This window comes from Lynx canadensis, chromosome E3 (assembly GCF_007474595.2).
Source record: "Lynx canadensis isolate LIC74 chromosome E3, mLynCan4.pri.v2, whole genome shotgun sequence".
NCBI lineage: Eukaryota > Metazoa > Chordata > Mammalia > Carnivora > Felidae > Lynx > Lynx canadensis.
The window spans coordinates 13131083-13152504 of record NC_044318.1 but is presented as its reverse complement, the minus strand read 5'-3'; the positions used below and the strand labels follow the sequence as shown (position 1 = coordinate 13152504).

The following is a 21422-nucleotide window of genomic DNA, read 5'->3' as shown; positions in this document are numbered from 1 at the left end:
AAAAAAAAAATTAAAAAACAAAAGGGAAAACAAAAATAACGGCCAAAGGTACCACTTTTCCCAGAAGTCAGACTTGCATTAAGCCCTGGGGTGCCTCCTGGGATTTTACTACGCAGGCTGCAGGCCGACCAGGATGGGGGTTCAGTTGTCTGAGACAGCAGCACATTACCTACCTGACCAGGAGAAAGGGAGGACGCCCTAAATAATCCAGGGCCGGACTGCTCAGCTGGGGAGGGAGGCATGAGATCACCAGGGGGATTTCTGTGCCTCTCCCTTTACTGCTGGCGACACAGAATTGCCAGGTGTTGCCGGGCGAGGCCAATAACAGGTGTCCCACGAGATCACCCAGGACACGCTATCGGAAGCAATCTGGACAACCCTGGACCCCGACAGACGGACACAAGTCCCTGCCCCCCACATCAGCCCCAGGATCACAGAGCCATTAAAGGCTTTCCCTGTGGGAAATAAACTGCCCAGGCCTCTGCCTTTCTAAGCTCAGAGCAGGCTGCCGGGAGCCAGGATGTCTGAGTTTGAGCCCTGTCCCTGGTGCGGCAGTGGTCCAGGGCATTTTCAGGGTGTCTGCTGCCTCATTTGTTTGCTACCTACCGGAGGGTAACACAGCTTAAAAATGAAAACCAACAGCTTTGCCGGGAATCAGCTGTGTGACCCTGTGTCACCTCCCGACTCCAAGCAAGCCTCTGCTTTCCTATCTACAAAATAAGGGAATCCGGTTCCACGTGCACAGGGCTGCTGGCCACGACAAAGCAGGCATTTAAGCAAAGTGCTTAGCACACTGCCCGGCGCACGGTAAAACGCAATATATGGCAGCTGTTTTTATTTCTGGTTACAGGACCCAGTCCAAACTCCTTGGTCCACTCTTCCAAAGAATCTATTCACCGGGCCCCAAGGGCAAGGCACTGCAACGGAGAGCTGGAGCTGGTTCCTGTTCTGGCTCTGAGACATCAACAAGCTACATGACGCACTAGCCTCTCAGCTGAAGACACTCTCACTCAAAATGCCCGACATATCCACACAAAGGAACAGTATTCAGCCATAAAAAGGAATGAAGTGCTGACACGTGCTACAATATGGATGACCCGTGAAGACACGATGCTAAATCAAAGAGAAGCCAGAATGAGCATCAAAGACCGTGTCTTATGTGATCCCAGGGAGAGGAAACGTCCACAAGAGGCAAACTACAGAGACAGAAAGGAGATGAGTGGGGCGCCTGGGTGGCTCAGTGGGTCAGGCGTCCAACTCTAGATTTTGGCTCAGGTCATGATCCCACGGTTCGGGGGCTCGAGCCCCATGTTCAGCTCCACACTGGCAGCACGGAGCCTGCTTGGGATTCTTTCTCTCCCTCTCTCTGACCGTTCTCTGCTTGTTTTCTCTTTCTCAAAATAGATAAATAAACATTAAAAAAAAAAAAAAGTAGGTTAACGTGTTCTAGAGCTGGGAGAGTAGGGAGGGACTGTCAGTGACTACAGGGCTCCCTTCTGGGCTGTTAGAAATGTTCTGGAACTAGACAGTGCTGATGGTTGCACAACCTTGTGAACATATTAAACACCACTGGGTTGTATGCTTTAAAACAGTGAATTATATCTCAGCAAAAAAAAAAAAAAAAAAAAAAAAAAAACAACTAAGAACAAAAAAACCACCTCCCTAAAGTCAGTCTGCTTTACTTAGTGGAGAAGCCAAGCCTTGACTCAGGCCCCAGGGCTTGTCTGGTTTGTAAAATCCTTTCCCTGTAACTTGCCTGACCTCCTCTCCTATCCTCCGCCCACTTGTGCCGTTCCAGCCCCAGTGGCCTCCATGACTATTCCCTCTATGGGGTGGGCACAGTCCTGCCACAGGGCCTTTGCATGTGCTTTTCCCTCTCCCTGGTGGGGGCCCTCACTTCCACTGGGCCTTTACTCAAGCGTCACCTCCTCAGTGAAGCGCTCAACCACCCTTTTTAAAACCACAAGCCCTCCCTACTGCTCTGTCTCGCATCTTTTTCTTTTCCGTAGCCCCACGGATTAGCGTGCTATATGGTGTATTTACTATCCGCACGAAGACAGGGAGCAACCGCACGTGTTCCACAGCCCTGGCTTCTCCAGGAAGTGGAGTTCATTCTTCCTCAACGACTAATTTAGCACCTGCTGTGTACCGGCACTGTGTGGCGAGGAGCGAGGCAGGCTGGGCGTTCCTGAGACTCACGGTCTGGGGGAAGCAGGTGTCAACGGAGTTCTCTCCAGCAGCAGGGTATCTGGACGCGTGCGGAGGCGAGTGGGGTCAGCGCAAAGACTGGGGCTGTAGGCGAGTTGGGGGCTGGAGTGTGCCACAGCCTGGTAATGGGTTAAAGTCAAGGAGGTGAGGAGTTTTCTGCAAGCAATGAAGAACAAGGGTGCCGCTCCAAGAGCTAAGAGTGCCTCCACATTGAGAAATGCAGCTCACAGGTGAGCCCATCTACTCCAGCCCAACTCCTCTTTTGTGTGTGGACCTGTGTTCTTTCTGTCTGCCCAGCATCCATTCCTGCTTGTGGTTACAATACCGCAAATTTCTTTTGGGAAACAAAATCTCTCCGAATATCAGGACGTGACTTTGGCCATAAATGAACTGCCCCAAAGAAAACCCCATGGAGAATACAGAGCTGAGAGACAGAGAGGGGGTCATTCCCTTTGAAATACCTAGATCCAGCCATTCCTGAAACCCCACTCATGCTCAAAACCAGCACTTTCCTATACGTTTCAATTTTGTGACTTAAAAATCCCACTTTTTTTTTTTTTTAAACTCTAGTCAGTTGGAGTTAGGTTTCTGCCAATTGAAAAATAGTTCCTAACATGGCTTATTCAAATCTTTTACTCATTCAGGTTTTCCTCCACATTACATTTAATGAATGTGTACCACGTGCCCAGAGATACAAGCAGGGGGAAAAAAAAAAAAAGATAAGGTCCATGTATGATCTGATCAGCAGAGAATATTGCCATATGGAATGATAATCGTCCTAACGAAGGGAGATACAGGGTAAGTAGAAGGCGAAAAGCTCATAAATCTTCTAAGACAGAAAATGCTAAATATTGACGGCTGCCTGGGGCTACTATTTTAGCAGAGTGCATTAAGCGTACATGATAGATGCCAGGCTCTGCATTTCAGAAAAACAGGCCCATTAATCCCGCCACAATGTCAGCCCTGCTCCTGTCTGACCTCCCTAGGCCTCTGTCTTCCATCAACCCTACTGGGGGGTAAACACCTCATCATTCTTGAAGCGCAGGAATTCACCAGTGGAAAGAATAGGCCAACACCTTCCAAGAGAACCAAACGCTACATATTTCATCCTAATGTAGTCAGAGGCTTAGGTGTCTGGGCCGGGGCCACGGTCCCCAAGTGACACACAGGCTCATCGGTTTCATGCCCAGCAACTTAATGGACTCCGCCTCTGGGAGCCCGCTGCCCCTGCCTTCCCCCATCCCCACTCCCCTGTAGTGAGTGGCAAATTCATGGTCCAGAAAAGCCAGTCCCCCTCCTAAGCATCTCCTGGGCCATGGCTTTCTGGCGGAGGCTAGGGCAGGAGACGTGAAGTGAAAAGTCAGCACATACAGGGGACAAGCTAGAAACAATACACTGGGTCAGAGGACCTGAGGACCAGAGGACCAGAACCAAGGGTCATGGGAAAAGGCTTCCCCATCCGAAGTCTAACCAAACCCACAGATTAAAAAAACCCTGTCACTTACTCCCCCTGGCTGCAGATCTTTACCTATTAGAAAAAAAACAAAAAGTACAATTCAAAACGCCTTGGATTTCTTTATGATTTGCCATCACTTGTATGAAAGTAAAGTAAATAAAAGAGATGCATAGGTTTAATTACATTTATTATGTATAGTCACTGCTATGCTGATTTATGCACAGGCTTTCTGCGCACTCAAAAAAAAAAAAAAAAAAAAGAAAGAAAAGAAAAGCTGAGTGACTAGGGCTGAAGAGGAAAAAGGCTGTGCCTTTCCCTGCAGACCAGCAGTTCTCAACTGGAGGGACACCTGACAAAGTCTGGAGACACCTGTGATGGTCACATTGCACAGAGCCTGACGCTATCTCACAAACTGTGAGATCATGGCCTGAGCTGAACCCAAGAGTCAGACGCTTAACTGAGCCACCCAGGGGCCCCACGTCCAACTCTTGATTTTGGCTCAGTCATGATGTCGTGGTTCGAGCTGACAGCACAGAGCCTGCTTGGGATTCTGTCTCCCTCCCTCTCTGCCCCTCCCCTGCTTGCATTCTTTCTCTCTCTCTCAAAACACGCAAAACTAAAATTAAAAAAAATGAGTATCACCTGTGCAAAGGAGAATATTTAATATTTAATAGTTACAAACACACAGGAACTATTTAACAGTTTAAAGGAAAAATAATCAAAAGCACACCCTATATAACCACCATCCAGTCTTCGAATACTTTTTACTTCTAAAAACCAAAGAAAGCCATCAGAGACCTGGAGAAAGTTAGGGAGACCGGAGTGTTCTGAAAGAATGAGCTGGCAGAACCTCCTAGCCCAGAAGGCTGGCGCACGTGAGCCAGAAAGGATCGAACAGAACTCGGAGTCCCAGAACAGCTAAAAGATGTCACTTCATGTGCCAACTGTAGTCAGCTGACAGCAATCACCTGGCGGGCCACCTGGGAGAGAACCCCATGACTGGCTGGGGATGTCCAGGGTGGGCATGGGAGCGGGGGGCAGGCAGGGGCCCACACGTGACAAGCCCTGTGGCCTAACCCCTTCGTGTTTCTTTTGCAAAAACCCAGAGGCAGGGAGGTAGACTGACCGGCCTCAGGGCACACCGTGAGCTGGCAGTAAAACTCAGCAGGCATCCAGACTTGTCCAAGCCAGGGTTCCACACCTGTTTTTGTCTGGCCCACGCGCTTAAACCATTTTACACGATTCATTTTTTTTTTAAATATCAAAATAATAGTATTTTATGACCCAGGAAGATGACATGAAATTCAAATCTCAGGGCCTATAAATACATTTTTACAGGAACACAGCCACGTCCGTTTATGGAGGTATTATGCACGGCCACACTGGCAGACGACAAGAGTTGGGGCAGATGCTGGATGGCTCAGAATGTCTACGTTTACGGACTGCTCCTTTGTAGAAAAGGTTTGCTCACTTCTGCTTTTTGCCAGCGTTTCTCAAACTTCAATGTGCGTACCCACCACCTGGGTGCAGGGCGGAGGTGTTCAGTAAATTCAGATCCTGTTTTAGGCCGGTCTGCACTAGGGCCCGAGTCTCCATTTCTAATAAGCGACTTGGCGATGCCGATGCTACTGGGCCTCGGACCACACTGTCAACAGTGGGCATCTACTCCACTCCTCAAAGTGTGGACCCCAACCAAGGGCAATCGGTAATGCCAGGGAACCCGTCAGCAACGCAAATACTCAGGCCCCACCCAGACCTACTGGGTCTTGTTTCAACAAGCCTCCCAGGTGATTCTGATGTGATTCGAGTTGGATCCTCACTGCTTTCCACCCCACTGCCTCCTGGGCGAGTTCAGACTCTGGGAGACATGAAGTCGAGCCTGATGAAAAACCCAGTGTCAGAAGGAACACACTTTGACACACCCTGAAAATGCAAGACTTTCCTTAAACATTCCACCTGTGACTCGAATGAAGCTGATAATACTGTAATAGAAAAGCTTCCCATTTATGAAAACGCGTGACTGCGGTTCACAGAAACCTCCCGTAAGAATATATATTCGCCAACAGGGCTGAGAAATAACAGTCATCATTAGGACAGCATTAAAATAATCATGATATAATTAAAAATATAAAGACACAAAAAAATGAACCTGGGGGCATGATTCTTAACTATATATTTTTTAAGTTTATTTATTTTGAGAGAGACAGAGACAGTGTGAGTGGGGGAGAGGCAGAGAGAGAGGGAGAAAGAATCCCAAGCAGGCTCTGCACTGTTAGCACAGAGCCGGATGTGGGGCTCGAACTCATGAAATGGGGAGATCATGACCTGAGCTGAAGTCAGACACTCAACCCACTAGGCCACCCAGGTGCCCCTATTCTTTTTTTTTTTTTTTTTTTAGTGTTTATTTTTGATAGAGAAAGACAGAATGTGAGTGGGGGAGGGTCAGAGAGAGAGGGAGACACAGAATCGGAAGCAGGCTCCAGGCTCTGAGCTGTCAGCACAGAGCCCGACGTGGGACTCGAACTCATGAACCGTGAGATCATGACCTGAGCCTAAGTCAGACGCTCAACCGACTGAGCCACCCAGGCCCCCCTATTCTTAACTATTCTTAACAGTGCACTGTGCCTAAGGGGTTTCCACAGCCCATCTTTATACGGTCTCGTGGTCTAGGGGTAGAAACTTTGTCTTTAAACTTTCGAAGTTGGCCAGCCAGGGAAAGACCCATTAAAGGATTCAAGACTTGCATATCGGAACATTCAATGCAACACAGATCATAATAGCAAAGAACAGGGACTATCCTACAAAGTCAGCAATAAGAGATCGCTTAAGTCCACTCTGGCACATTCATGCACTGAACATCCACGCTTCATTACAACAGATGAAGCAGGGCGCCTGGGTGGCTCCGTCGGTTACGCGTCCGACTCTCGATTTCAGCTCAGGTCACGATCGCACGCACAGTACATCAGTTTAAGCCCTGCATCAGGCTCTGTGCTGACAGTGTAGAGCCTGCTTGGGATTCCCACCCCCTCCCTCCCTCCCACTCTGCTCCTCCCCTGTTCATGTGCGCTCTCTCTTCCAAAATAAATAAACAAACAGATGAAGCAGATGTGAATGCACGAAATGGTCATATCTCAAAGTACAAAAGAGGTATAGAACACTAAGTATGTATGACTCTATTTGAATATATGAAAAGTATTTTTTTTTTTACCAACTACATCCACAAATATTTCTTTTCTAAAAAGATACATGAAACTGTCGCTTTGGAGGAAAGGGACAGACGGAAGGGAAGACAATATATTTTCATCTTCGGACTTTCTGAATCGTTTCACCTGTTGTTGTTTTTACAGTGAATGACCAGTATGTGTTGAGCACCTGCTATGCACTACTGTATACACTGAGGGTGTAGCAATAAACAGAGAAGACACAGTCCCTGCCTTCCCGGAGCTGACATTCTAGTGGAGACAGACAGTAAACAGGGACATTGTGCAGTGCGTCTGGCTCTGCCACCTCCACGGTTTGTGACCAGCCGGCAAGAGATCAGAAGCTGACACTGGAATGTAGCCCAAATGTGGCACCAAGAACACCGCTGGGTTCAGCTGGTCTGCTTTCGTAGGAAGACGCTCTCAGGGAAGGAAGCAGGGAGCCTGACTGACATTGTGGCACAAATTTCTTATCTCGTGAGCCCAGCAAGCAGTTCCTGAACTGGCTACTTTGGAGTGTCCCTGGGCTGGAAGCTACTGAGTGCTGTTGAATAACATAAATTTGTGGGGAGGGAGCACTTCGTGAAGGGAGTGGGAGGAGAGGGCCCTGCCAACTCATGACCTTTTAAAAATATGTAGGTTTGCAAACAGAACAAAACATAAAGCGAGGGGGGCTGGGATCAGGTTGGCCTCACTCACCAGGAAAGGTGTGCAGACCCAGGTGAAGGTCCCCACGGCTGCCAGGTAGGCCGATTTCTTCAGCACCTTCAGCTCCTCCTGCCTGATGGCCAGCACCTTGTCTTTGAAGGCCAGTTCCCACGCGTACAGCTTTAGCACTTTGATCCCGTTGAGAATCTCATTCATCAGCTTAATCCGATTGTCTTTGCTCTTCATGTGGGCCACCTTTGGAGAGACAGGAGCAATCAACACCACAGCAAAGGGCTCACTTCTGGCCCTGGCCCCAGGCCATCCCAGAAGGGTGGGGAATCGACCCTGCAATCCTTATGAATGCTACTCTCTTTTACACCAGAGAAAAAACTGCTTCGGATCCCTTCCGCTGGACGTAGAGATACCAATTAGATTTGGATTTGCAAAGCAGGTGTCCAGGGAAGAAGAAAGGCAGGGGTCCTACTCTGCTAATCCAAACACAAGACAGATAATGATGCTGGACTTATTTTCTGCTCCATTTTTTTAGCTTCTTTCCTGGGCCATACCACTGTTAAATGCTGCTAATACCATCTGGCATTTTCCAGATGCATCTGACATGCACCTAGTCATTGAAGGCTCTCAAGAACCTATCACGAGTGCCGTGGTCACTCCTGGGTCACAGATGAGGACGCTTCTTTTTTTTGTCACGTGAAGCAGAAGCCAGTGACTGAAGTGGTTTCAAGGGAGGGCCGTAGGGACAGAGCCTCTTCACTGTTTAACCTATTCCCACCCGCACCTGCTGAGGCCTCTTTCCAACAGGACCCAGGTCCTGGGATGCATCTCTCCTACTGTGTCATCGGTGTGGCCAAGCGCTCTCAGCTGAAATCCCACAGGCACATCATAAATAGCCATCAATAGGGGATGAGAGACAAAAACCTCGACCCCTCTGTTTCGGACCATCTCGCACCAGCTCAAGAGAATGAAGTCAGGCCCCACACTACGCCACAGAAAGATCCCTGAGACGCGGTGACAAATGCTAAAACCGTGCTGGCCAGATGGGTCGGTGTATAAACATATATGATGGTAACAGCACAAAACACACACACAAAAAACACAGCAGACCCAACTAGATAATGAGATCTCTCTATAAATACATGTAAAGTTCTAGAAGGCTTTGCTTTGGTGTGTTCACTGGGACTGAGGGAGCAGGGAAGGGGGCATTCCCTTTTAATCTACACACTGTGTATCCACTGAACATCTTTTATAAGGAAAAGGCATGCGCTGTTGTTACTTGGATGTTTTAAAAGTTAAAAAGCATTTCTGAAAACAGTGGAAGGGCTAGCATAAGGTAATGGGCGGCGGGGAGTCAAGGTTAGTTTTTATTCCACTCTTGAAAATGCACATAAAACACATAAATGACTAAATTCCGTGGGAAATAAGGAATTCTCGGAGGCCCACGGATGTGATTTTCGTCACTGGCCTGTGAGGCCTAACTATTTTGGGAGTTCTCAACCTTGGCTGTCCGTTGTCATCACTCTGGAAGCTTCAAGAACTGATGCCCAGGCCTTATCCATATTAGGTGAATCAGAATCCCGGAAAAAGAGCCCAGGCATCAGCATTTGCGAGAACTCCTCGGGGGATCCCAGCAGGGATGTGAGGCTGAGAACCCCTGGGCCTGGGCAGAAGGAACTCGGCTAAAATCCAAATGGAAAGGCGTCCAGCAAGGGCCTCCGCGTGGGGCCCTATGGAGGCAGACACCCTACCTGGTAGGTCTTGGTTTTCATGGCCATCACGGCGTTGACGGGAACCATGAAGATCATCACAGCCACTCCGGCCAGGACGGAGGGGCCCAGATTCTAAGGACGGAAGAGAACACAGGCCTTCAACACAGGGCTTTCCAGCTGAGCCCCTCCACAGGGACTCCGCAGACCTGGCCCAGGGCATTCAGGACAACTGTGTCACTTTTACCCCGTGACGGGCTGTTAGGAACTTGCAGATTTATTCCTGAGCATCTCTTGGGGTCCCACAACCCCTTTAAGAGCATGCAGGTCCCTTATCTGAAACCCTGGGGTCCAGAGGAGCTTCGCAAATTGGAACTTTAGGAAGGTATCGAGACGTTAAGCAGAAGAGAGTTAACACAGCCAGCCCGGCACTTTATCTTGTTTAAAGGCCTGCTTTACAAATTTGGCCCCTGGCTGGGATCTGGGAGCTTGGATCTGGGGAGGGTTACCACCATTCTCAGGACTGGTAAGAGGGGCTCACCGGGCCTCAACTCTGTACAAACAATATGGTTTACGGACACCCCCCCCCCCCCCCCCGCTTTGCCTTCTGAGAGTCTGCAAGTTTGTGCCAGGCAGAGTCTGCCTATGTGACCAGCCCCCGATAAAAACCCTGGGCGTCGGGTCTCTATCAAGCTTCCCTGGCTGGTAACATTTCACACGTTGTCAGAACTTGCTGCTGGGGAACTGAGTGCATCCTGTGTAACTCTGATGGGAGAGGACTCTTGGAAGTCTGGTACCTGCTTCCCCCAGACTCTGCCCCCTGTGCCTTTACCCTCTGCCCATCCTGCTGTACAAATCAGGGCCATGAGTCTTCCTAGCTACTCGTCAGCCTGGCGGGGTCTTGGGGACCGCTGACACCGCGTGTCCCTACGCGCCCACTGGGGCCCTGGCAGTGCCCTCCCTAATCAAATACAGTGATTTTTCCAGCATCAAAACCAGAGTATTCACACTGAGAGAAATCATCAAGATCACAAGTACTTCACATCAGTTCAAGTAAGGTTTTGGCACCAAATGAATTAAGGAAAACTTTCAGAGCTTCTGGATTTGGGGATTTGTAGATAAGAGGCGGCAGACTTGTTCTGTTATCACAATTGCAGATAAGGGATCGACAGCCAGATTAAGAGGTCAGGATAAGCCACAGATCTACATCTTGTACCTTCTACACCTAAAAAGAAACAGCTTGAGAAACTGGCCCAGTGCACATGTACTTAGCAGCTACACACAGATGGAGCCAGAGGGTGATGTGATTTTTTTTCCCCCATTCGGCATTTGGAAAACCAGGAGCGTTAGTCTCTTCCAGGTAATCACCCTCAGGGACAACAGTCCTCGTCTCCCCAAAAATGCTGCTGTTGCTCCAGACGGTTTGTGACGTATCTCCGTCCAGGGACGATTAATCCACCTTTGAGAATGAAGGTGATTTCTACCACCCACCTAAAGCATTCAGAATGAACTCTGACAGCAAACAGTAATGGAAAGACACTGGGCAGATCTATATACCATGCACTGTTCTCTGAACATCACCTGCTTTGATTCATTCCTTGGTCCCAACATCCCTGTGATGAGAGGTACCATTACCATCACCAATTTCCAAAGGAGTGACATCAAGTAACAAGGTCACAAAGCTGACGATGGAAGAGGCAAGGTTTGAACCCAAGCAGTCTGACTCCTGAGCTCACTCCAGCATCGCTATCCTATACAGTGTTTGTGATGGTCAAACAGAAATCCTATTTTCTTTCTTTCTTTTTTAATGTCTTTTTGTTTTTGAGAGAAAAAGACACAGAGAGGGAGCAGGGGAGGGACAGAGAGAGAGGGAGACATGATTTGAAGCAGGCTCCAGGCTCCGAGCTGTCAGCACAGAGCCTGACTTGGGGCTCGAACTCACGAACTGTGAGACCAGGACCTGAGCCAAAGTCAGACGCTCAACCGACTGAGCCACCCAGGAGCCCCGAGAAATCCTATTTTCTATCTAAACTAGTAACTCCCAACCAGGGAAGAATTTTTCCCAGGACACATGAGGCCATGTCTGGAGACACCTGGGTCCCAAGCGGCGTGGGGGTGGGGGTGGGGGTGCGGAGAGAGATTTGTGTTGCTGGTATTTTGTGCAAAGAGGCCAGGGACTCTGCTCGACGATCCTGCAGTCCACAGGCTAGTCCCCCAACAAGAAAAAATGATCTGACCCCAAATGTCAATAGCACATTCAGCAACCCTCATCTGAAACAAAACCATTTTCCTCATGCTTTATACATCAGCCCTGAAGGCCAATTCTAAAAGATGTGCTCCAGAAATATCTCACCCAGGGCTGTGCTTTCTGGGGAGGTGGATACCCCAAGATGTAGGCCCAAAAAGACATTTAGATTCTGGTATTTACTTCTAAGCTTCATTACCAGAAACAATTTATAATCCCTCATCTGCTCCATAAACAGACCAAAGAAATGTAAACTATAGTCATATCAACAGATAAGTCACTGTGCACCTATTAGGCACCAGGGCCCTGTGGGACTGCAGTCGTGGGAAATAAAAAATAAGACAAGGGGCGCCTGGGTGGCGCAGTCGGTTAAGCGTCCGACTTCGGCCAGGTCACAATCTCGCGGTCCGTGAGTTCGAGCCCCGCGTCAGGCTCTGGGCTGATGGCTCGGAGCCTGGAGCCTGTTTCCGATTCTGTGTCTCCCTCTCTCTCTGCCCCTCCCCCGTTCATGCTCTGTCTCTCTCTGTCCCAAAAATAAATAAACGTTGAAAAAAAAAAATTAAAAAAAAAAAAAAATAAGACAAAAAGAAGGACACCGAGCCCGTGAGGAACCGACACATTTATCAGGAGAGGAGGGGCTGGTACACTGAGCAGCAAAAGACTATTCCAGAATGTAACATCACAGGAACTCCTATACTAAAGTTAGTGGGTTTAAAAAAAGGAAGAAGGGGCGCCTGGGTGGCGCAGTCGGTTAAGCGTCCGACTTCAGCCAGGTCACGATCTCGCGGTCCGTGAGTTCGAGCCCCGCGTCAGGCTCTGGGCTGATGGCTCAGAGCCTGGAGCCTGTTTCCGATTCTGTGTCTCCCTCTCTCTCTGCCCCTCCCCCGTTCATGCTCTGTCTCTCCCTGTCCCAAAAATAAATAAACGTTGAAAAAAAAAAAAAATTTAAAAAAAAAAAAAAAGGAAGAAATTAGTCTCATTGAGAACGAAAAGGAATTAGTGGTGGAGTGTCTGGGTGGCTCAGTCGGTAAAGCGCTAACTTCAACTCAGGTCACCATCTCGTGGTTCTTGAGTTCAAGCCCCATGTTGGGCTCTGTGCTGACAGCTGGGAGCCTGCTTCAGATTCTGTGTCTCCCTCTCTCTCTGCCCCTCCCGTGTTCATGCTCTGTCTCTCTGTCTCAAAAATAAATAAACATTAAAAAAAAAAAATTAAAAAAAAAAAAAGGAAGAAATTTGTCTCATTGAGAACGAAAAGGAATTAGTGGTGGGGTGCCTGGGTGGCTCAGTCGGTAAAGCGCTAACTTCAACTCAGGTCACCATCTCATGGTTCTTGAGTTCAAGCCCCATGTCGGGCTCTGTGCTGACAGCTGCGAGCCTGCTTCAGATTCTGTGTCTCCCTCTCTCTCTGCCCCTCCCCTGCTCACTCTCTTTCTCTCTCTCAAAAATAAAATAAACATTAAAAAAATTTAAAGAAAAAAGGAATTAGTGGATGTGGCAGTTGCCACAGCCTTAAACGATGGGTAGCACTTCATCCTTAGCAAAGAAAGAGGGAAAGGAATTCCTGGCAGAAGAAAAGGCTCAGAGGTGACAAAGAATAAGGCAGGGGTTAGGCTACGAGCATCTCATCAACTTAAGTGCTCCATGAAACTCTGGCTGAGGCAAGGAGGAATGCAATATTCTCTTTTCTTGGACACCATTCTCAGTAAAGAGGATATAAACCTAAAGGGATAGAAGCCATTGAGGGAAATCCATTGAGAACAAAGTCAACTCAAAGGGAAATAGGGCCAAGAAATGAAGAGAAGGGTGAGACTGAGTCCTCATGGCACTGCTTGAACTCCTGGATCCATCCATGCCTGAAGCCATACTCTGTACTCTGCAGTTGCATGCACCCACAAAATTCCCTTTATTTGCCTAGATTGTTTTAAAATCCATTTCTCTTCCTTGCAACTCAGAGAATCTTGACCAACACAGATTAGGACTAGTGAATAAAGGGAATGTGGTTAGTGTTTAGGAGGATACAGTAGGAGACATATGGTGTGTATGTTGTGAGGTTACTAATTACATGCACTGTCAAAAAAAGACAAACGCAAACAACTGTCATGCCACCAAAAAAAAGGGCATAAACCCAGGGACCAAGGGAAGGGATAAGATATCCAGCAATTGTCTAACAGGCCAGAAAGTAAAACGTGAATGACGGCAAGGAATACAGAGGTTCTGCTTACGAACACCCACTCCCTCACCCCCCGCCGCCCGCATGTGGCGATCCCTCCCTCTGCACCACGCGAATGACGTCAAACACACACCAGCCACAGGAGGTAGAGGGCAAGGACGACCTGCAGAGGGGCTGACCAGATCATGTTGATGTATGTGGCCAGGTCCATGAACCTCTGGGCATCCACGGACATGAGGTTGACGATCTCCCCGACCGTGGAAGACCTTCTGGCTGAATTGGTGATCACCAAGGCCTGCAGGACAAAGGAGAGAGGAAGAGGTGAGTGAGGCAGGAGACGGCCCGGGACTCTCCCTCCAGGCCCTGCGAAGGAAGAAGACAGCTCAAGAGTGGAAAGCCCACTCTCTTTTCTCCTCCCTCGCTGCCTCGTCTGTCCCATCGCAAAGCTCCCGCTGTTACCAATGACATTCACTGCCTCGCCCTGACTTCTTCAACATGGAAAGGACCCCAGAGATGGCCTCAACCAGGGCCTCACACACTTCAGGGTGCACACACATCACCCGCGAAGTTACTTACAGTGTGGTTTCAGATTTGGTAGGACGGCGATGGAACCTGGGGCTATGCATGTCTTACAAGCTCCCAGATGATGCAGATGCCGTTCGTCTGCAGAGAACACTCAAGGAGCAAGGTCAAGGTCAGGGCTTCTCAACTTTGGCTTTACTGACTTTAAAGGTGGGTATTTCTCTGTGGGACCAACCTGTGCATTGTGGGGTGTTCACCACATCCCCTAGATGGCCCCACTCCCAGTTAAGAGAACCAAAATTGTCTCCATACATTTTCCAAACATCTCCTGGAAGGATAAGATTATCCTGGTTCTCAAACATGGTTTCACACTATTACCTGGGGAGTTTAAAAAACATTGGTGCCCAGGTCCCACCCAAAATCAGAAATCCTGATTTTGTTTGTCGGTGGTGTAGCCTGAGGACCGGGGTTTTGGAAGGTCTCCAGGGGAGGCTAACTTACAGACAGGGCTGAGAACCAATGACCAGTCCACGGTTCCTGACTATCTCCTAGGCAGTCTCTTGTCAACCCTGCTCAAGCAGTGTCTTTGCCCCAGAAGCTAAGAAATGAAGGAACCAAGAAATTCCTTTAAAGCTGGATGTACAGGGGCGCCTGGGTGGCTCTGTCGGTTAAGCATCCAAGATCAGCTCGGCTCATGATCTCAGAGTTCCTGGGTTTGAGCCCCGCATCAGGCTCTGTGCTGACACCGCACAGCCTGCTTGGAATTCTCTCTCTCTTCTCTGTCCTTCCCCAACTTGCGCGCGCTGTCTCGCTCTCTCTCTCACAATAAATTAATTAAAAAACAAAAACAAAACCAGCTGGCTGTGTACAAATACTATGTATTCCACTATTGAGGGAAAAGACGTCCTATTCAGTGCAAATGGAGAGTTAGAAGCAGCCCAGAGTATCAACAGCAGAGACAGGATGTGAACCCGGATTTTCCCACGTCAGGTGCCACCTAAGAAATTCAGCTACCCAGGCGCCTAGGTGGCTCAGTCGGTTAAGCGTCCGACCCTGGGTTTCGGCTCAGGTCACAACCTCACTGTTTTGTGAGTTCAAGCTCCGCGTCAGGCTCTGTGCTGACAGTGCGGGGCCTGCTCCAGCTTCTCTCTCTCTGCCCCTCCCCTGCCCACATTGCTTTGGTCTCTCTCAAAATAAGTAAGTAAACTTAAAAAATTTGAAAAATAACAAGAAATCCAGCTGCCCGTGGCCGACACGGCCCCAAGCAGATGCCCCACACCCACGGCTGAAATCAGCTTTGCTAAGGTCTCGCGCCTGATGGGTCAGTCCCCGCCACGTGCGGTCACGGGGGCCACCCTCACGCTGCCGCTCCAGAAGCCGGGCTCGGCATCCCCACGGTGGTCCCGGGAGGGGCGGGGGAGGGGGGCGACCCGGCCAAGCCCCCTCCCCCCCCCCCCCCCCCCCCCGCAGGGTCTGGGGCCACGGCCGGGCCCGTGCGCCAGGCCTGGGCTCACCCACCTTCCGGTAGACGGCCCCGATGACGGCCGTCTTGATCCTCATGCCGCTGACGAAGCAGATGTGGAAATACTGGTGCAGCACCAGGGTCTGGAGGCAGGCGCTGACAAACAGCAGCGCCGTGTAAAAGTAGCCCTGCCAGTCCGGGGCCTTCGTATCGTTCACGAAGTTGATGAGCAATCTGCCGGGCGAGGGAAGAATGCCGTGACCGTGATGCACGTGGCAGGGACTTCAGCATCTCGACCGTGTCCGGGCCAGGTGGGGTGGGCGCTATTCCTTAGTGTTACGCTCGGGAAAACAGACCCGGGGCGGTGACGGGGCTGCACGGGTGGCCTGAACCTGCTCCCGACGGCGCGCCCCGCGCCTCCAGTCTCACCACCAGACAGTCACCCAGAGGTGACCAAACAGAGACTGTGAGAGGCGGCGTTAGCAAAGCGGAGAGAAGGGACATGTGGCCCCAAAGAGACAGAAAGAGACAGGTAAACAGAGAGAGCAGAGAAGGGAGCTCCTCTCTGACTTTCTGCTTTCAGGCTGCAGTGCGACACGATCTGGCTCATTCTCTTGTCCTTGCTTTCCACAGATAATCCTCTCTCTTGCCTCTTTTGGCTTCAGGAAAGCCTGGTACGTTTCTGTTCCTTGCAACCAAAGCGGCCTCAGTTTGGATGGTGTTCGAGCAAAGCATGAGGCAAAGCGGGTCAGGGCAGAGAGGCTTGGCTTCAAGCCCACGGGGCCAGGCCACGTGACCCCAAGGCTGAGGTTAGGGTACCGTAAGTGAAAGGTCAAGGACACAAAGACTCATGCAGCGGGCAGGGAAGGGGTCTTACTTTAAGATCTCCGGGCCGGCAAACATCATCATGTCATGGAGGGCCTTGAATAAGAAGCTCATGAGGAAGTAGGGCCCGAAGGTCTTGTATAACACCTTGAACAGAGACGGCTCCCGGCCCTTCTGAGGGGACTTGACAATCAAAACCTCGGCCTCCTCGTTCACGTCCACCTGGGAGCTCCCTTTCGGCTTGGCGGGATCCTTGGAGGAGTACGCGATCTTCGCCTGCTGCCTGGAACACAAGGAGCGTGGAGCGGTTCTGGGGTCTTCCTCAAACCGGGCCGGCCAGCCGGGGGGAGGGCCAGGGCACCCCACCCCCTCAGGGGGGCCCAGCCAAAGAAAACCAGTCACGGCAGAAAGGAGGTCGAACATGCTGGTTAGGAGTACAGACGCAGGCTCCTGGCCAGCCAGCTCTGTGACTTCGAGGTCAAGTGGCTTCACCATTTTAGGCCTTAGTTTCCTCATCTGCTAAATGGGGACACAGGGACGAGTCTACCCCACAGGGCTGTTGGGAAAATTCAGTGTGTTCATATACGTGAAAGGCACTGAAAAGTGCCAGCCCCACCGTGATGTACAGATTCTATGCAATCTCTAATCAGAATCCAAGTTAACTGACAAGCAGATTCTAAAATTCATATAAAAACTTGAGGGACCGAGGACAGCCAAAACAATCTTTAAAAAGGAAATCAAAATTGGAGAATGCACACCTCCCGATTTCAAAACTTAATCAAGATAGGCATAAACACACACACACACACACACACACACACACAGAGCCACAGACACACACATTATTAGTGGAACCAGAAATAAACCTGACTGATTTAGGGTATCCACAGTGTCAAGACTGTTCAACGGAAAAAGAATAATCGTTTCAACCGGTGGCACGGAGAAACCAGACAGCCACTCAAAAGAAGGAAGGTGGACCCTTAGTTCATTCCACATACAAAAATCAACTCGAAATGGGTCAAAAAGACCTAAACACAGAGCTACGACTATAAAAATTCTTAGAAGGAAACGTGTGAAAATCTTCATGACCTTGTATTTGGCAATGGATTCTGAAAAATGACACAAAACGCAGAAGCAAAAGAAAGAAAAGATAAACTAGATGTGGTCAAAATTAAACACGTTGGGGGTGCCTGGGTGTTTCGGTTGGTTGAGCGTCTGACTCTTGGTTTGGGCTCGGGTCATGCTCTCTGGGCCGTGAAATCGAGCTCCACAATGGGCACGGAGCCTGCTTACAATTCTTTCTCTCCCTCTTCCTCTGCCCCTCCCGCACTCGTGCATGCTCGCTCGCGTGCGCACGCACTCTCTCTCTCTCCCTCTCAAATAAAGCATTCAAAAACACGTTGTGCTTCAAAAGACACAATTAGGAAAGTGAAGAGACAACCCACAGAATGAGAGAAAATACTTGCAAAGGGAATATCTGATAAAGGACTTGTAACCAGAGCATGTAAAGAACTCTTACTACACAATAAGGAAAAAAAAAAAAACCCAATTTCAAAAAAGACAAAGAAGATACGCAAATGACCATGAATTGCTGCTTGATGTCATTAGTCATCCGGGTAACACAAACCAAAACCACAGTAAAGATATTACTTCACGTCCACTCGGTGGATCATCAGAAAGTCACATAATGCCGAGTGTCTGCAACCATGTGAGAAACTGGAACCCTCACATTCACCCCGGTGGAGTCCCCTCCTACTCGGAAGAGGACAGAGCAGAAACAGTAGAGTGTGGGCCACTTCCGAGATCAGGTCATGGCAAACACAGTGGCTTCCGTCTTGCCCTCTCTTGCATTGTTCACTCTGGGCAAAGCCAAGTACCACAGGAGGAGGAAATGGGGGAAGATCCCATGGTGAGAGGCTGCAAAGAGCCAGCGCTGACTTGCCAGCCACACGCAAACTAAAAGCAGGGCCTACAGCCCCAGTCAAGCCTTCAGATGATGTGGCCCCAGCTGACCTGCCGAGCACACCCTCCAGAGATGCTGGGCCGGGACCAGCCTGCTAGCCCACGACTGGATCCTTAACCCAGAGAAGCCGTGTGAGATCGTAAACGCTGGCTCTCATCTTCAGCTGCTACGCACGGGGGAATACGTTACGCAGTGAGAGACACACACCCCAGCTCCCATCTCCCAAATTACAGTCAAGGCAACACATTCCAATGGCCCGATGTGGGCTCCACCCCGAAATACACAGCGCATCCTCACCCAACCCAACTTTTGTGATTTGCTAACTCCTTCCATGGCGGGAGGACACTGAACAGCGCTCAACTGCAGAGGACTCGCATTTGTCACATCTATGCCACATCTGACCATTTATACCACCTGCTGCTTTCTGCTGGAGACCACAGCCCTCCAACCCGCCCTGGCTGGCTCCCCGCTCCCCAACCCCCAGGAAAGGGCCAGAAACATGGGAATCTCCTCCATGCTCCTGGGTTGACCAGGCGCGGGTCCTGTCCATCTCCCTCCTGGGATGTGTGCTGACATCCATCCACCCTTTCCATGTGCACGGCCTCTGGCCCATGCAAGCGACCACCCCCCGGGCCTCCTCCCCGCTCGCTCATTTCCTCCCACTCTCGTTCCCTGACAACAAGTCCTTCATGGCAGCCAGAGGGACCTTCGTGATAACAGATCATCCCCTGATAGCTTCCAATGCACCCAGAATAAAATCTAAACTCTGGTGAAACTGCTGTAACCAACTACCACAAACTTCGTGGCTTAACGCAATACAAATTTATTGCCTCGTGGTTCGGGGGGAGGGGGTCAGAAATCTAAAGGGGGCCCACAAGGTGGCCTTCCTTCTAGAGGCTCTAGGGGAGAATCTGTTGCCTGGTCTTTTCCAGCTTCCAGAAGCCACCTAGATTTCTCTGTTTTGTGGCCCCTTCCTCCAATTCAAATCCAACTACAGGCCATCCTCTCTTTCTCTCTCCCTGACATCCTGCCTCCTTTTACAAGGACCCTGGGGATCCTATCAGGCCAAGTCCCTTTGCCGTGTAAGGGTTTGGGGATCAGGACACGGACATCTTTGCAGGGGAGGTATATCCCTCCACCAACCCCGTTGTCAATGTCACCACACAAGGTCTTTCCTGCTCCCTTTACTGACCGCCCCCAAAGCTGGGATTCCAGCTAGGAGTTTCAGAATTTTCTTCAGCACACGCAGGCGTCCTTGGCAAGGAAGACAAGAGGGCCAGGCAGACAGGAAGGGAGTGGCTCAGCCCTCTCCATTCATTCTCTGCACCACTTCCTAAGCAGGACCTGACCCTGGGCCTGTGTGGGCTGCTGGTGACCCAGGGCTGTTTCCGGTGGCCAAGAGACAGGTGCCAAAGGGTCAGGGAGAAGGTCTTAGGCAGGCAGAGAAGGAGGAAAGCTCAGGCCCGGGTGGGAGAGGTCAAGAACAGTGGGAACGATCAGCTAAGGCCAAGCCAAGAAAGAAAACTATCCAGCAAAAAAAGAGGCCCACAGAGGAAGCGGGCACTCCAGGAGGGGAGAGGAAGCAAGTAGGGCATCTGTGAGCTCAGGCTGGGAGGGGAAAGGAAAGTTGGAAGGGAAAGGTCTGAGTCAGGAGAAAACTAACTGCCCAGGAGCAGGGGAACCGAAAGGGGTAGAGAGGCTGAAGGCTCAGAAGAAAAAGGGACTTTCTCTGTGGATCGGATTCCAGTGTAGGCAGAGATGCCCATCAGTCACTGGTCCACTAATGAACTAAACACATGGCTCTGGGCCAACCGCTGGAGACAGCCCCACAGAGCCTCATGAGAAAAAAGGATTAGCAACCATGACTTCTCAAGACTGTGTGAGGGGTGCTATCACGGGGGGCTTCCCGGAGGTGACGTCAAAGCACAGACACGCAGGATGAGAGAAGGGGGAGAAGAGGATGGGCAAGGCCTGGAGCTAAGGATTTGAAATGAGGTTTGGCAGCCCTTCCCAGAACACCAAGAACTTCAGGGTAATCTGAACGGGACAGGGAGCAAGCAGCCTCACCGCGGCTGGAATCAGCCAAAGAGCAATGAGGAGCTACAGATGACTTTGTCATTCATCTTCAAGGCTTCAGGAGAGGCCACATCTCAAACTTAAAACAGTCTCAGCTCAGGGCTCCTGGGTGGCTCAGTCAGTTAAGCATCGGACTTCAGACCAAGCCATGATCTGGCAGTTCGTGAGTTCGAGCCCCATGTCGGGCTCTGTACTGACCACTCAGAGCCTGGAGGCTGCTTCGGATTCTGGGTCTCCCTGTCCCCCCGCTCGTGCTCGCTCACTCTCTCTCAAGAATAAACAGTAAAAGAAAAAAAAAAGTCTTAGCTCGATTAAAATTTGCACATTTTCTGGATGTACTCTGAACATGGTGTTTGACCTGTAATAAATTCCCAATCGAACACAGAAGGGCAGACTACCTACAACCACAGGGAACGGATTTCACAAACCTAACGCACATACTCACTCAGAGGGAACATTACACAGAACAGTAGTTCTGGAAACCACAATGGGCGTGGGAAACACCTGCACAGCCCCTCGAAACTTGTAGCCCAGGCAGGATTTTAAATGTGTTGTTTACGAATCCAAATGACTCAAGATCTTTCCCCTACTCTCCTACCCTTTTCTAGTTTTCTGTTTCTTGAATGCTTTCGGTTCCTCAAAACCAGAGGTTCTCAAAGAGAGGGTTGTTTTGCAAATTCCACATTCTCGGTCAATGATGGAGCCAGAAAGCAGACCTTCTGTGACGGCCAGAACTTCAGTCCCCCGCCACCCCCCCAAAAAAAGATCCCAACAGCAATGCGTGTAGCTTGAAGAGCTTGCCTGAAATGACCTAAGCCCGGAATCTAACTCTGTTTTTAGACATAAATCCATATTGTGTAGTGTTTTGTGGGGTTTTGTTTGCCAATTTAAATATACCTCAGATTTTTTCAGGAACGCAACTATTG

General features: G+C 50.0%; 1 protein-coding gene and 1 long non-coding RNA gene across 2 annotated transcripts in view; one reads left to right on the top strand and one right to left on the bottom strand.

The window, feature by feature from the left end:
- The window catches only part of ABCC1 (ATP binding cassette subfamily C member 1), a 98190-nt gene that overhangs the window by 52965 nt on the left and 23803 nt on the right, over positions 1-21422 (bottom strand). Inside the window, exons 6-10 of the mRNA XM_030300860.1 lie at positions 16510-16740; positions 15689-15866; positions 13782-13943; positions 9276-9368; positions 7564-7767 (exon numbers count right to left, since the gene is read on the bottom strand). Of these exons, the coding sequence (XP_030156720.1) occupies positions 7564-7767; positions 9276-9368; positions 13782-13943; positions 15689-15866; positions 16510-16740 (868 nt within the window). The remainder of the gene's footprint in view (positions 1-7563; positions 7768-9275; positions 9369-13781; positions 13944-15688; positions 15867-16509; positions 16741-21422) is intronic.
- On the top strand, positions 1894-5083 carry LOC115504140. The gene is made up of 3 exons (XR_003965597.1): positions 1894-2438; positions 2853-3006; positions 5003-5083. It is a non-coding gene; the product is annotated as an uncharacterized LOC115504140 (long non-coding RNA).